The 15,502-nt window shown below is 44.8% G+C and overlaps 1 protein-coding gene across 5 annotated transcripts in view; it reads left to right on the top strand.

Moving 5' to 3' along the window:
- Positions 1-15,502, top strand: part of HEATR4 (HEAT repeat containing 4) — a 198,856-nt gene that overhangs the window by 169,693 nt on the left and 13,661 nt on the right. For all 5 annotated transcript variants that reach the window (XM_068254208.1, XM_068254205.1, XM_068254209.1 and 2 more), the window contains 3 exons: positions 8,525-8,629; positions 9,310-9,428; positions 11,915-12,095. In XM_068254208.1, the coding sequence (XP_068110309.1) occupies positions 8,525-8,629; positions 9,310-9,428; positions 11,915-12,095 (405 nt within the window). The remainder of the gene's footprint in view (positions 1-8,524; positions 8,630-9,309; positions 9,429-11,914; positions 12,096-15,502) is intronic.

The raw sequence follows: 15,502 nt of genomic DNA on the forward strand, positions 1-15,502 counted from the left end.
TTGATTCACTAAGCAGCCCTACTCAATAATGCGCGTAAGGTGTAACGCTGCACACATAACACGCGTTATAGCTGGCATACAGGATAGGTAGCAGCATAATAGCGAGTGCTAATTACTATTACGTGCATTATTCATTTAATGCGCATAATACTTTGCACTGGTAAAGTTTGACGTGCATAAAAAATATATGTTAGCAATTTCAATATTGTCTAGTTTAACAGTGGCTAATGGCCTGAGATAGGGGTCCAAACGAGCATAGAGCTCATCAAAGGCTTCCCTGTTCAGCCTGGTCAGCCTCATAAGTTCAGCATCAATGAGCAAAGACACAACCTTGCACTCCCGAAAAAGGTGTGGAATGGGTCTCCTGCGCTGCTCATAGCGGCGTATGCTGTCTAGACGATCAGCCTCATCCAGCCAAACCTCAGACCGTTCCATCTCTAAAGAAAAAAATAAATAACATTTGACCATAGCTGTTGAGTTTTAAAATGTTATAAATAATAATTTATGTGATCGATCACATTTATTCATCTGTAAGGGGCCAACAACACCATGTAAATACATTCCCTAGGGGGGGAACCTGGGGTGCAATGAGAGGGAGGCAACTTGGGAGTCCTGCGGTGCAGGTGCCCCTGCAGAGTTCAGGGGCCCTGGCAGCAAGTCAGTGGAGTAGCTAAGGAGCTATGGGCCCCGGTGCAAGTTTTACAATGGGGCTCCCCAAGCACTCTTTACATAACAATTGATACGGCGCAAAACCTGCCAATGGCAACTACAGTGTCAGAGATGCAAGAAGGGGATGGGGAACAGTTTGTTAATGATTATTACTATTTAAAGCATCTATAAAAGTGATTATTACCTGCACAGGCCAATAGAGAGCTAATACTGTGGTTAAGGGAGTGCCCCTCGGGGCCCCTCTGACCCAAGGGCCCCAAGGCGGTCGCTACCTCTGCAACCCCTATTGCTATGCCAGTGCAGCAACTGTCTCCTTTGCCTATATGGCAGCTCCAGGCCAGACTGTGTCCCAGCCAGGGCAGTTTCTAGGCTAAAATGAACCCAGGACGAGAGTTAAAATTGCGCCCCCCCTCGCGGAGCCAGGTATACATGCCCGCAGTGTAGGTTAGCCAGGTCTAGTTGCACTCAGTATATGTAGCCAGCTATGGGTCCCCCCAGTATAACTAGGCATAGTATAGGTAGCCAGGCATAGGTGCCCCAGTATAGTTGCCCCCAGTATAGGTTAGCCAGGTAGGTGCCTCCAATATAGGTAGCCGGTATAGTTGCCCCCAGTATAGGTTAGATAGGTAGGTGCCTCCAGTGTAGGTAGCCGGTATAGTTGCCCCCAGTATAGGTTAGATAGGCAGGAGCCCCCCAGTATAGGTTAGATAGGCAGGTGCCCCCGGTATAGGTTAGATAGGTAGGTGCCCCCAGTACAGGTTAGCTAGGTGGGTGCCTCTAATATAGGAAGTCAGAATAGTTGCCCCCAGCCTAGGTTAGATAGGTAGGTGCCCCCAGTATAGGTTAGTTAGGTAGATGCCTCCAATATAGGTAGCCAGTATAGTTGCCACCAGTATTGGCTAGGTAGGTAGGTGCCCCCAATACAGGTTAGATAGGTATGGGCCCTCCAGTATAGGTTAGATTAGGTAGGTGCCCCCCAGTGTGGTTAGATTAGGTAGGTGCCCCCCAGTATAGGTTAGATTAGGTAGGTGACCCCCCCAGTGTGGTTAGATTAGGTAGGTGCCCCCCCAGTGTGGTTAGATTAGGTAGGTGCCCCCAGTATAGGTTAGATTAGGTAGGTGCCCCCCCCCCCCCAGTGTGGTTAGATTAGGTAGGTGCCCCCCAGTATAGGTTAGATTAGGTAGGTGCCCCCCAGTATAGGTTAGATTAGGTAGGTGCCCCACAGTGTGGTTAGATTAGGTAGGTGCCCCCCCCCAGTGTGGTTACATTAGGTAGGTGCCCACCAGTATAGGTTAGATTAGGTAGGTGCCCCCCAGTATAGGTTAGATAGGTAGCTGCCCCCCAGTATGGAGGGGGGAGTCAGACGCGGGGAGGGCAGCCCGACCTCTTCCTCCCTTCCTCTCTGCGGGCCGCCCTCTGTGCTCCCCCCTCCGAGTCTGACTGCAGGGAAGCGCTGTGTAGGGAGGGCAACTCACTTCCCTGGTTCCAATCGCCGCCGGTCTCCTCTTCTGTCTTCTCCTCACAGCTGCTGATACACACGCTGCTTCCAACTAAACAGGAAGCAGTGTGTGTATAAGCGGCTATGAAGAGAAGACGGAGACAGGCGGCGGCGACTGGAACCAGGGAGGTGAGTTGCCCTCCCTACACAGCGCTTCCCTTCCCTGCAGTCAGATTCGGAGGGGGGAGCATGGAGGGCGGCCCGCGGCGAGGAAGGGAGGGAGAGGTCGGGCTGCCCTCCCCACGGCTGACTCCCCCCTCCATTACAGCGCCCACAACTCCTTCGGCGCCCAGGGCGCCCGCACGGGCCGCACGGCCCTAGAAACGTGCCTGCTCCCAGCTTCACAGTGTCCCCAGCAGTGTGCTGCAACTTCACAGTGTTCCCAACAGTGTGTCCCAGCTTCCCAGTGTCTTACATTAAACATTTATGTCAGAAATCACATTTGAGTAACTATACCACGAAAGTTCCAAGTATGCATTCATAGCACACGCATTACACAATTAAACAAGTCACACTACACAGTATCCACATGTTGCATTACCTACAGTGATATATAATCAATTAACGTTATGGATGCTTGGCACTGTACATATGCCCAACACAATTTACTCACTAATTAAAAAACTATGAAAAATACACATACAAACACAGAACACTTACTTGCCCACTCTCAAACTATTCTGAAGCAGGTGCTGATGAGCAAAGCTTATACAGGCCAAAAACAGATGAAAAATGTTAAGGACTAACACCTGATCGACATGCGCGCATGATTCTAATATTACGCATATTGAAAGCAATAGCGTGCATTAAGCAGCAATTGCACGCATTAAAAGAGTTAACGCGCGTATGCGCTCAACTAACGCGCTTTATTGATGTATCGCTATAGCGCTATTAGTTAGTGCTGTTTAGTGAATCAACCCCAGTCTTAAAGCTTGTCATCCACATGTGTTTTATTTTGCACTGTACTCAAGATATTTACCACATTTATGAAAACCGCCCTTTTCCACTAGCAATCACTAGCGTTCGCGCTGAACGCTAGCGATTGCGATTCAGCAAAAGAAAAAAATTCCCGGCGATTTCCCGACGTTTGCGATCGCGATTTTGCTATGCTATGCACTGCATAGCAAAATCGCGGCAAAAATCGTTCAGCGGCGCGATCGCGATCAAGTAAAAAAGGAATCGCGGTAATGGAAATTACCTACCGCGATTCCTATGTTAAAAAGCAAACCGTAGTGATTTTAAAATCACTAGCGGTTTGCGGTTTTGCGATTAAGCAATCGCAAACGCTGTAGTAGAAAAGGGCCGTTACTGACAAACCTCTACCACATGTACCATACAAAACAAACACAAAGAACACAGCACCTTATGATCCTAATATTCATTATTCAGTGTCCAAATAGTTCACAGAACAGGACACTTTAGACTGGAAAAGCTGCCTGTTTATGTGGTTGTAACACCTGTTTTGGTGAAAGCTCACAATCCTAGAATGGAACATCCAACAAGGAATGCATCCCCACTTCAATCTCATGGTGGGCTATAAGGGAGCGGACACAGCACACACCATCTGCCTTCTGGTATTTCAGTTCTAGGGTAGTACTGTACTGGAAAACTAAAATCCAGCTGAGAAAAAGAACAGCAATTCACCATCCATTTGGTCTCTTTCTTTTAGGCCTCCATTTTTTGTGAGGCATAGACAGTCCATTACAGGCTCAACACCCTGGTCCAGTGAATTCTAAAGCCCACCTAATGGTCACCACCATGTTATCTAAATAAACTCTACTGAACGTACTTCTAAAGCTTCAGAGTCCCGCAGAACCTGCCCCCCCCCCCCCAAATAAATAAATACAAATAAAATAAAATTAACTATATATATATATATATATATATATATATATATATATATATATATATATATATATATGACACTTTGCAGTGCCTGACAGGTTCTTTTTTTTTTTTTTTAGCTTTCTCAAGTTGTGTCTTCCACTGACCCTTTGTCAAGCTCTATCTTAACAAAGATCGAGGTAGTGAGACAACAGAAATGTATCCACCAATTGTATTGTAGCCATCATCTTTGTGGAATACACCATGGTTTTTTTCGGCTTACCGATGCCTCGATAGATAATTTCCGACAGGTCCGATCTCATTTCGATTATTTTTCTGATTGATTTTCTCATAGAAGTAAATGGAAATCAATCAGAAAAACGATCGGTAAGTAAATCTGCCTACAAAACTCATTGTGTATTCCCAGCATAACAATAAACAAGCTGAGATATCTCTAGTTCATCCTGAAGTCAACTCATCCACCTCTCTTCTTACTCCTCAGATGCTGCTCCTCCCTGTCAGTCCTTTCACTAGTCTTCCATCAAATATAGGATCCTGTTAAATCTAGCTCCAACATGCATTAATGCTCAGATAGCATCCTAAAACAACAAACTGTTTTGATAACAATCTTCCTCTATCAACCATTCTTATTATCTTTTCAAATTCCTGCACACAGGATTTCTCACTTGCCTCTCCCCTCCTCTGAAACCCCCTCCCCAAATCTGTGAGACAGTCACCAACCACTGAAATCTTTAAATGTTAATCTTTAAAAATTCTGCTTTTCAAGTAATCTGATGTAAGTCATCAGTAGCCCACTATGTTGTGCTCCTAATCTGTTCAGTAAAGCAAGAACACACAGTTCTATCTTATACATACTGTATTTTTTGGACTATAAGACTCACCTTTTCTCCCCCAAAAGTGGGGAAAAAAGTAACTGCATCTTATAGTCCAAATTCAGGGAGTTCCTGAGTTGTGAACGCCTGCCAATAGTAACCTCCAACCCGCCGCAATGTTGGGGACTCCCTGTACTGTGCCCATGCAGAGGACGACACAGGGACAAATGGAGGACACAAAGGGGCATAGAGGAGGACACAGGCAGACACAAGGGGGACAGAGGAGGACACATGGAGACACAAGAGGTACAAGGGGGCATGAGGTACAAAGGGGGTATAATCCACAAGATGCCCCTTCACCATTGATGCACCAGGTTCAGTATATATTTTTCCCGTTTTTTGTCTGCTAAACCTAGGTGCGTCTTATGGGTCAGGAGTGTCTTATAGTCTGAAAAATACGGTAGTCGCCTAACTCTCCTTACCTCTTGTGTCTACACCTCATATGCTTAGGCTGTAAGGGGTCAGACATTACATTGTGATTGCTGACTGAGCTGGAGAGCACAGCTCACACTTTTTTGTTTTTCATATATGAAGTGATTGCAATGTAATGTCTCTGTTGCACTTAGCGCTTTCCCTGACGATGGCTCCATTTAAGGAGTTGAAACATGTTGGTTTTTGGTGGGGGGTATCTTTTTGATTTAGAGAATATTAAGTCATTTAATCGAGTGATAGGGTTGAATCCTCATAGATCTGCCTGGATGGCAGAGTCATATGATTCCTAAATAATTGAACCCTACCTCGTTATGTTCATTATGAAAGCAAAGCAATATTTTAATTAAGTTTATTAAACGTTATGTTTTATATACATATATACACTTCTATAAAGAATCATGCAGCTAATCCAGTCAGACCTGACAATAATGTGAGAAACACTTGATCTGCTGCATGTTTGTTCAGGGTCTATGGCTGAAAGTACTACAGGCAGAGGGTCAGCAGGATAGTGTGACAAATGATACTGCTTAAAAGGAAATAAATATTGCAGCCTCCATATATCTCACTTCAGTTGTCCTTAAATAACAGGAATGTACTGAGCATTGAATACGTGAAAGAAATGTTACAGCTGCGTAGCAATCCCTGCAATCTCAGATCCACAGGTTCCAATAATCTAGTCATACCCAGAGTCCACCTGATACCTTTTGGTCCCAGAGCCTTGTCATGCCGCTCCTACATTATGGAACTCCTTACCTCAGCAGATCAGGACAGCTCCATCTCTGGACATGTTTAAATTCTGACTAAAAAAACCCACCTGTTCAGTTTGGCATTTGCAGAAAAATATTTGTTGTGTGAATACTTCATCCTACTACCAATTACCGAATCTGAGAGAGCCTAAGCGCTTTGAGTGCTATTGGAGAAATGCGCTATAGCAGTGTTATTGTTAACTACTGATAGCCTTTGACGGACTTCAAACGAGGACTAGCCAAGTCCATGACTGTCCCTTTGTAAACCAGTTGTGTGTGGAATGATATTAGACATGGAGAAAATCTGAAGACAGAACAACAAAAGTTGTTTAGGTTATACCTTCAATGACTAAAGCTCGTTTCCACTAGTGCGGTGCGAATCGCTGGGATTCCACCGCTGCCGAAATCGCATGTGGATGCGATTTCGCGTGCGTTTTTGCCGCGATTTCACATAGGCAGGGTATATGCGAAATCGCGGCAAAAAACGCATGTGCGTTTTTCCTATCAAACACATAGCCTGCGAATCGCCTGCATTCCTCACGCAGGCGAATTCTGCAGGCTCTACCGTGCAGAAAAATCCTGCACAGAAAAACGCTGGAAAAAACTGACAAGTGGAAACAGGGCCATCCACTTGTATTGGCTGTGCGAATCCGCATGCAGACAACGCATGCGGATTCGCTCTAGTGGAAACGGGCCTGATTTCTCTGCAAGCTTTGAAACTTTAAGTTTCTTCTTTAGGCATATTTCAGAACTGGATCAGAACCATGCCTATGGCTCTGATCCAGTTACTGCTGTTGGCACAGTGGCAGCTGTTAATCAGTGGCTGTTATTGCTGTTTGCACAGTGGCAGCTGCTAATCAGTGGCTGTTACTGCTGTTGACACAGTGGCAGCTGCTAATCAGTGGCTGTTACTGCTGTTGGCACAGTGGCAGCTGCTAATCAGTGGCTGTTACTGCTCTTGGCACAGTGGCAGCTGCTGCTACTGGCACAGTGGCGGCTGCTAATCAGTTGCTGTTACTGCTACTGGCAGTGGCAGCTGTTAATCAGTTGCTGTTTCTGCTGTTGGCACAGGGGCAGCTGCTAATCAGTGGCTGTTACTGCTGTTGGCACAGTGGCAGCTGCTAATGAGTGGCTGCTACTGATACTGGCACAGTGGCGGCTGCTAATCAGTTGCTGTTACTGCTGCTGGCAGCTGTTAATCAGTTGTTGTTACTGCTTTTGGCACAGTGGCAGCTGTTAATCAGTGGCTGTTACTACCGACGGCACAGTGGCAGCTGCTAATCAGTGGCTGTTACTGCTTCTGGCACAGTGGCAGCTGCTAACCAGTGGCTGTTATTGCTGCTGGCCACTGCATGCAGCATTGCAGCTACAGCCTGTGTGCATCATGGAATTAACAACTGTAAAGAACTTTGGGGGCCACCAGAAATGGCTTAGCACGCTGCATGTTGCCCCTGAGGCTGGACTTTGGACATGCCTGGTCTAAGGCCCGGTTCACATTAGCGTTCGCTGTCCGGAATCCACTGATCGGATCCGGACCGGATACTGTACAAACGGAACGTACGTTCCACATAGCAATGCAAAGGCTATGCGGACGTTCACACGCGTCCGTTCCGTACAGTACAGAGCCGGACCTGATCCGGACTCTGGACAGTTTTCCAACATGCGCTATTTTTTGGGTCCGGATCTCCGGCCCATGCACCCGGACCGGAGCCAGACTGGAGCCTGACTGCAGCATCCGGAAATAGAAACCAATGGGAAACGGAAGGCACAGAACACACTGGCTACAAACGCCTGACGTTCTACCCCACTTCCTATGCGTATTCAAGCGGCAATTTCGGATGGGGACACATGGGCCAAGCATGTCTGGAGTGGAGCAGCAGTGACAGACGTGCTGGAGCTGTTTGGCAGTATGTCGGAGGTGGAGGTGAGGCCTACAGCGGAGGAACCTGATTCTACAGGTGCACCAAGTGCACCTTCTGCTGACCCCAACAATTTTTTTTAGAAATCTCACTATTTTTAACCCACGGATCCAGATGGAGGCCTGATGCATGCCTGATGCAAACGGACCGGATCCGGATCGGATCCAAATCGGAACCATACGGTTCCGATCCGGATCAGGTCCCGATCCGATCAGGATCAGATCAGGATCCAGTCCGTTTGCATGGCAAAACGCAAGTGTGAACGGGGTCTTAGTGAATGGAATATTATAAAATTGGATTTTACTAGGCTGCCTGTCATTATGCTTTACTAATATCTGGGTATGGTCTGGGGGGGATCTCCATGTGCAATAGCTGTACTGTTTCATTGTTTGTTGTGAAATAATAATCTCAGTGAGTTGTAGTTATTTTGTTGGCTGGAATATCAGGGATGAACCTGTATTTACTTTTTCTTTTAGTCCTTCAAAATCTCTGTCTTCACCAGGGTAGCTATTATTTTGTATTATTCCTTTTACCTTGATACAGACTCTGATACATTGTATGCTGGGAGAAGCTCTTAGCAACAGCAACTGGAAGACTCGGATTGTGGCATGCAAAGGTCTCTCTAACCTGCCTGGGGTCCTCAGCCAGGTAACCATCCTTAAAGAACATATGGATTGAAAACGAGAGACATAGGGAAACATGGACATTACCTTGCACATCAGTTGTCCATTCAGTTATAACTGTCAGCAACTGATATAGTAGAAAAGGGCCCTTAGGCTTCCAGTTCCTACTAGATCTAGTCAGAACTGGAATAGTTGTTAGAAGAAAATGGTGAGCTTTTGACAGGAACTGACAGGGATGTATGTATGTAATATTTATTTGCAGGTACATTATGTGTTTATTTTGAATAATTTTACTCGGTTTAGGTTCCCTTTAAATCAGCCGAGACCTTGATTAGCATATTAATAGCATCAGCTATGTCATTGCTATGCTTCTTCATGCTATTATGGTTATGCTAATCAGAGGTGCCCACCTATTTAGGTCCAAACAAATTATGGCTAGGAGTTATTGCATTCTCTGTGAACTTTGTGTAAGTGATAATTGCAGCAGTTCTGTCCCATCCCTTCTGTCATGCAATCAGTTGTGTAATTCCATAGAGAGTGTTCAGCATTGCCTGTCTGAGCTCTTTTCAGCAGGTGGGCCTATAGACGTTTGCCTTGTTTGCCTATGATCAGAAATGGTCATGGCTGTAACTACCTGTACTCTGCATTTCTAAATCTCAAAGGTTGTACTATTATGGTTATATGAGCATATCTTTGTGGCTGTAGGACTTGAAAAATAAACTGAACCAACTTATGTGGAAAGACTGGAGTCTGGGAGTTCGAAAAGCAGCTGCCAAAGCTCTGAATCGACTGGGTCTGGGGAAGGAAGTTCACAACCAGATAAGGTAGGAAAGTGGTTACTGTCATCCATAATAAAATGTATCATTTAAAAGCTGAGCATAAGTATACAGCAGAGTCCTGGTTATCTGGAACTCAACTAACCAACAGCCTCAACCAACCAGCACAAATCACCAGCAGCACTTCTTAGGCCGTTTGTGGGCTCTGCTGTGCTTAAAGAGACTCTGTAACAAAATTTTCCTCCTTATTTCTTCTATCCTATAAGTTCCTATACCTGTTCTAATGTGCTATGTCTAACTGCAGCCTTTTTTTGTAGTTGCACAGTGGCTGTATTATCTCTGTTATATGATCTAATCTTCTCTCCTCAGTCGGGTCTGTCGGGCTGAGGCAGTCAGGCTGGAATGTGCTGTGCTGCTTGTGATTGGATAGAAGCTATACACACCCTCTCTAGGCCCCCTGCACACTCTGTATGACTCACACACTGAGCTCCTCTCAGCGTATCACTTGCTATGTCTTTTGTTTGTAAACACTGCATAAAAATGGCAATTACAAGCCAGGATTGCAGCAGGGAGTGGTAGAAACAGCACTGAGGGACCCAGGAGAACATAATGAATAGAATGGTATGTTTTTTATTGTAAGAATTTTAGAGTACAGATTCACATTAAAGACTTACTAAATACAAAAATCAGTCAGCCTGCAAGAAAAAGAAAGTTATATTTACCCGAGAAGCCTTGTCCCGCGATGCCGTCTCGAAGACCCTGCATCACCCAACTGCTGGCTCCCGGCCCCGCCTCCTCTCTCTCCCTGGAGAAAACCGCCAAGCTATTTACTGTAGTAAAAAAACAGAAGGAATTGCTCTCTTAAAGTGACAGTGAAGCGAAAAAAAATAATAATGATATAATGGATTGGTTGTGTAGTATGGATAATTAATAGATTAGTAGCAAAGAAAATAGTCTCATATTTTTATTTTCAGTTATATAGTTTTATTTATGACATTGCATCGTTCTCTAATATTTGCAGTTTACACACTACACTCAGCATTCGAAATGATTTCACAGAGCAGGGTAATGACCTTTTGAACTTTCCTCTGCAGAAAAAACTAAATACAGTCACAGACAGTTGAGATAACAAGCTTCAGAAGACAGTGAGTTCAGTGATGCTTTTTTGCATAGATAACAACTGGAGTTTCTTAAAGACTCAGAGACGAAAAGTATAATAAATGTATACATACCTGGGGCTTCCTCCAGCCCCATCAGCATGGATCGCTCCTACGCTGCCATCCTCCTCCGCCTCTATTGCCAGTACCAGGTCCCGTTATTTCGGCCAGTCAGGACCAATCGGCGCAAGCGCAGTGTGCTTCCTCTGTACTGCGTAGGCGCGTGCGTTAAGCAGGCGCCGGCGAGGCAGAGGGAGTCCCTGCACATAACTGGCCACATCTGGCGGAAGGGACAAGACCCAGTACTGGCGATAGAGGCAGCGGAGAACAGCGGCGAGCGGGAGCAATCCATGCTGATGGGGCTGGAGGAAGCCCCAGGTATGTATACATTTATTATACTTTTTTGTCTCTGAGTTCCTCAGAGTACTCATGTACTACACATACAAATCATTATATCATAAGTTTATTTTCACTTCAGATTCCCTTTAAAGTGTAGCTGAGTCGAAGCTCGGGTAAAAAACGAGATACTTACCTAAAGAGAGGGAAGCCTCAGGATCCTATTTATGATTCCCTCAGTGCTCTAATGCCCCCCGTCACTGAATGGGGGCCCCTGGGATGATTAGCAACAAGGCCTGTGTAAGAGAGGTGTGACAAGCAGAAAAGCAATAGTTTGTTAATGATCACTATTATACAGGCAATGATTATTACTACAGCACCAATAAAGAGCTTTTGCAGTGATCGGATGTGGGCCCCTCAGGTACAGGGACCCTGGTGCTGTTGCAGCCTCTGCATCCCCAGCTGCTACGCCACTACTCTTTCAGACTGGAATAGGCTGCGCCACAAAGGTCAGAGATTTGAATGAAAAATAAGGCACTGATTAGACATTGGCCTCAATTCACTAAGATCATGCTGGAGATAATAAGGCAAGAGAAAACTTACCTCCACTAGTAAGAGAGTTATCTTATCTCTTCATTCCTTACGTTACCTCTTCTGTAGTTAATTTACCTCCTCTGTAGTTAAGTTACCTCCTCTGTAGTTATTTTCACACGCAGTTAATGAACAGCCTGTCTTTAACTCTGGAGTTATTTTAAGGATTAAAGAGTTAACTTAAAGACAGAAGAGTTAACTTTAGGTTTGCCTGAGGTAAAATGTTTCCTGAATACTACATGCCTTATCACCATGGTAGCAACTCTAGAAGAGTTATTAAAGACAGGAGATAAGCTTAGTGAATTGAGGCCATTGTATTTTTAGTTAGGAGTGGCATGGCATATTTGACCTAAACACAGAGTTCGGTTAAACGTTAGACTGACCTTTGGAAAATCTTACATATAATTATTTGTATCTAAGTTTCTCTCTCTTCCAATGTAATATTTTTAGGAAGCACTTAGAGTGTGACAGCTGGAAATCGAAGGTGGAAGCCTTGTCCCTAATCAGAAGCCTGCGGACTATGACAGCCCAGCTGTATTGGGGATTCCTGAAGTGTTTCAGTGATGACTTTGCAACCGTTCGCAGACAGGCCTGTCAGACGGCTGGTTTACTGCAGATTAAAGATGACAAGGCAAGTGTGGTGTAATGAGAAAGTGGTGAGATCTCTGCATCTCTGCAGAGGTCCACGGCTCATGCATCAAAAGTAGGACTTTAACCACCTTATCCATCACTAGAGTATATCTACGGCGTACGTACAAAAAGGGCGCCCGGACAAAAAGGGCGCGGGGTGTAAACGCTAAATAATAATTAATCATTAATAGCGTTTATAAAAATAGTGTGCTATATTTCGTTTACAAATAATGTTTTACAAAATTATAAATCATTAAATAATGTTTATAAAATCGGCAATTGTGAAAACGTTAATCTTCCCTGTTTCAAAAGTTAAACTTATAATTACGTTTATTAAAAAAAACAATAATATATGTTTAATTGTTATAATTGTATATTATTGTGAATAACCTTCATTTATGGGTTGTTCTTATAATAAAATCTGAAAATATTCTTTATAACGATGATATAAATATAACTACGTTCGTAATAAGTGTTGTAAAACATTAGTAAGTATTACTAAAATTTTACTAAAACTATACCTAAGCCTAGTCTTACACAGAACCCTCCCTGTACCTATCCCTAACCCCTAGACCCCCTGGTGGTGCCTAAACCTAAGCCCCCCTGGTGGTGCCTAAACCTAAGACCCCCCTGGTGGTGCCTAAACCTAAGACCCCCCTGGTGGTGCCTAACCCTAAGACCCCCCTAGTGGTGCCTAAACCTAAGACCCCCCTGGTGGTGCCTAACCCTAAGACCCCCGTGGTGGTGCCTAACCCTAAGACCCCCCTGGTGGTGCCTAAACCTAAGACCCCCCTGTTGGTGCCTAAACCTAAGACCCCCTGGTGGTGCCTAAACCTAATACCCCCCTGGTGGTGTCTAAACCTAAGACCCCCCTGTTGGTGCCTAAACCTAAGACCTCCCTGGTGGTGCCTAAACCTAAGACCCCCCTGGTGGTGCCTAAACCTAAGACCCCCCTGGTGGTGCCTAAACCTAAGACCCCCCTGGTGGTGCCTAACCCTAAGACCCCCCTAGTGGTGCCTAAACCTAAGACCCCCCTGGTGGTGCCTAACCCTAAGACCCCCCTGTTGGTGCCTAACCCTAAGACCCCCCTGGTGGTGCCTAAACCTAAGACCCCCCTGTTGGTGCCTAAACCTAAGACCCCCTGGTGGTGCCTAAACCTAATACCCCCCTGGTGGTGTCTAAACCTAAGACCCCCCTGTTGGTGCCTAAACCTAAGACCTCCCTGGTGGTGCCTAAACCTAAGACCCCCCTGGTGGTGCCTAAACCTAAGACCCCCCTTTATTATGTGGATAATAATGTTTTACTAATTGTGGCTGCAAAAAATATATTGCAATTTACGTGACGTACTGATCGCTTTATTTTGTGAATAATAATGTTTTACAAACAGTAAGGGATAAAACTTTAAATAATGTTTTAATTAGTTAACCTCCTTAGCGGTAACCCTGTGCTGGACACGGGTTGTGCCGCTCAGGCCCTGCTGGGCCGATTTTCATAATTTTTTTTTTGCTGGACGCAGCTAGCACTTTGCTAGCTGCGCCAGCACTCTGATCGCCGCCGGCCCCCGCCCGATCGCCGCTATCTGATGCGGCGCGCGCCCCCCCAGACCCCGTGCGCTGCCTGGCCAATCAGTGCCAGGCAGCGGCGAGGGGTGGTTCGGGACTCACAATGACGTCCTGACGTCGGCGACGTCATCCCGCCCCGTCGCCATGGCGACGGGGGAAGCCCTCCAGGAAACTGATCGGAGATCGCCGAAAGCGATCGAAGCGGGCGGGGGCATGCCGCTGAGCAGCGGCTATCATGTAGCGAGCCCTGGGCTCGCTACATGATTTAAAAAAAAAAAAAAACTGCTGCGCTGCCCCCTGGCGGAATTTTTCATACCGCCAGGGGGGTTAAATAAGATAAATATGTTTAGTATTTTTATAAACGTTATTCGGCACGGGTGCATTTTATAAACGTAAATCACCACAAGCACACTTATAAATCATTAAAAATCTCCGGGCGCCATTTGTAAACGTTATTTATGTCCGGCGTCCTTTTTTCCTGCTCGGCGCCCATTAAACGTTATTTATTATGAGAGTGAATGGCGGCGCCCTTTTTGTCCACTAGCTGCCTGCGCCCTTTTTTCCCGCTTCCATATCTACGTCCTCTGTGACTTCATCTAAGCCATGAGGACGTTGGAGCTGAAGCAGTGCTGTGCAGGATTGGGCTTGCTTCTGTACAAACCTCCAGCACTATCTGCTGCAGCACTAATTGGTGAAAGGGAATATATGTTCCCTTAACCAATAAGATAGATTTTTACCATTAAATATGTTTATTTTCTCAGTTCATAGTGAAAAATGCACACTGTAGCATTATTTCAGAATCAAATATCTTCACCATAAATTGTGACAGGAACATAATTAAGTTTTGTGATAAACGGTAGACATAGCCAAACAAAATTTGTGTTTTTTATCTGCAGTAGCACTTTTTTTTTTAAACTGGAATTGATAAATCTGAGAAAATGTGTTTTTTCAAATGCTTCCTCTTTTTCCCATTAGAATGCATAAAAACAAAATAGTTTGAGGGAAAAAATGCCATACAAAGAAAGCCTAATTTGTCTTCAAAAAAACAATCTATACCGTATTTCATTTAGGCGTTATGAGCATGGATAACGTTATAGCTGATTAAATAGGGACATAGCGAAAATGTAAAAACTGCTCTGGTCCATGAGGGGGAAACAAGGTCTGGATGTGAAGTGGTTAAATGGTACCTGAAGTGAAAAATGACACAAGGAGAAAAACTTGTCTAATATCAACCTGATACAGAGCTGGGCTGTGTATCTTTTTTCTCACAGTAAAGCTTAGGCCTCTTTCACACTGAAAAACGGATGTGTTTTAACTGATCATTTGTTCCATAGCAGTGCACTGTGAAAAGCTTTCAGTTAAAATGAACCGAGCACCATTTTTAGCACCCAGGTCATCTCAATAGCACATTAAATATATTAGCCAACAATGTAGCTCATTAAAAAAAAAGTTTTACCTCTTCTTTTTACATTTAAAAGTTTAGCAGAGGCGTTTATTAGCCTACTTCCAAGGCCTGCTGGACCGCAGAAGTTTCAGGCCGATAAGGATTGATGTAATTATTTTACTGTACACATTAGCAGAGAACAAACAAAAAGCTTTCCTTAGCAGGGGGTCTGGGTAAATAAAGCACTGTGCTTTAAGGAGGTTACAGAAGTCACAGATGCTATCTTCGCACATTCTACTAGATAAATAATGGCCAGCTAGAAGGGGAGGGAGGGGGGCATGGAAGCTTCTATAGCTATTAGAAGCTATTAGAGGGACACCTGGCTGCATATTCAGACTATAAGACGCAGCAACTCCCCCCACACACACTTTTATGGGAGAAAAAGTACATATAGTCTGAAAA

Source organism: Hyperolius riggenbachi, chromosome 9 (genome assembly GCF_040937935.1).
Source record: "Hyperolius riggenbachi isolate aHypRig1 chromosome 9, aHypRig1.pri, whole genome shotgun sequence".
Taxonomy (NCBI): domain Eukaryota; kingdom Metazoa; phylum Chordata; class Amphibia; order Anura; family Hyperoliidae; genus Hyperolius; species Hyperolius riggenbachi.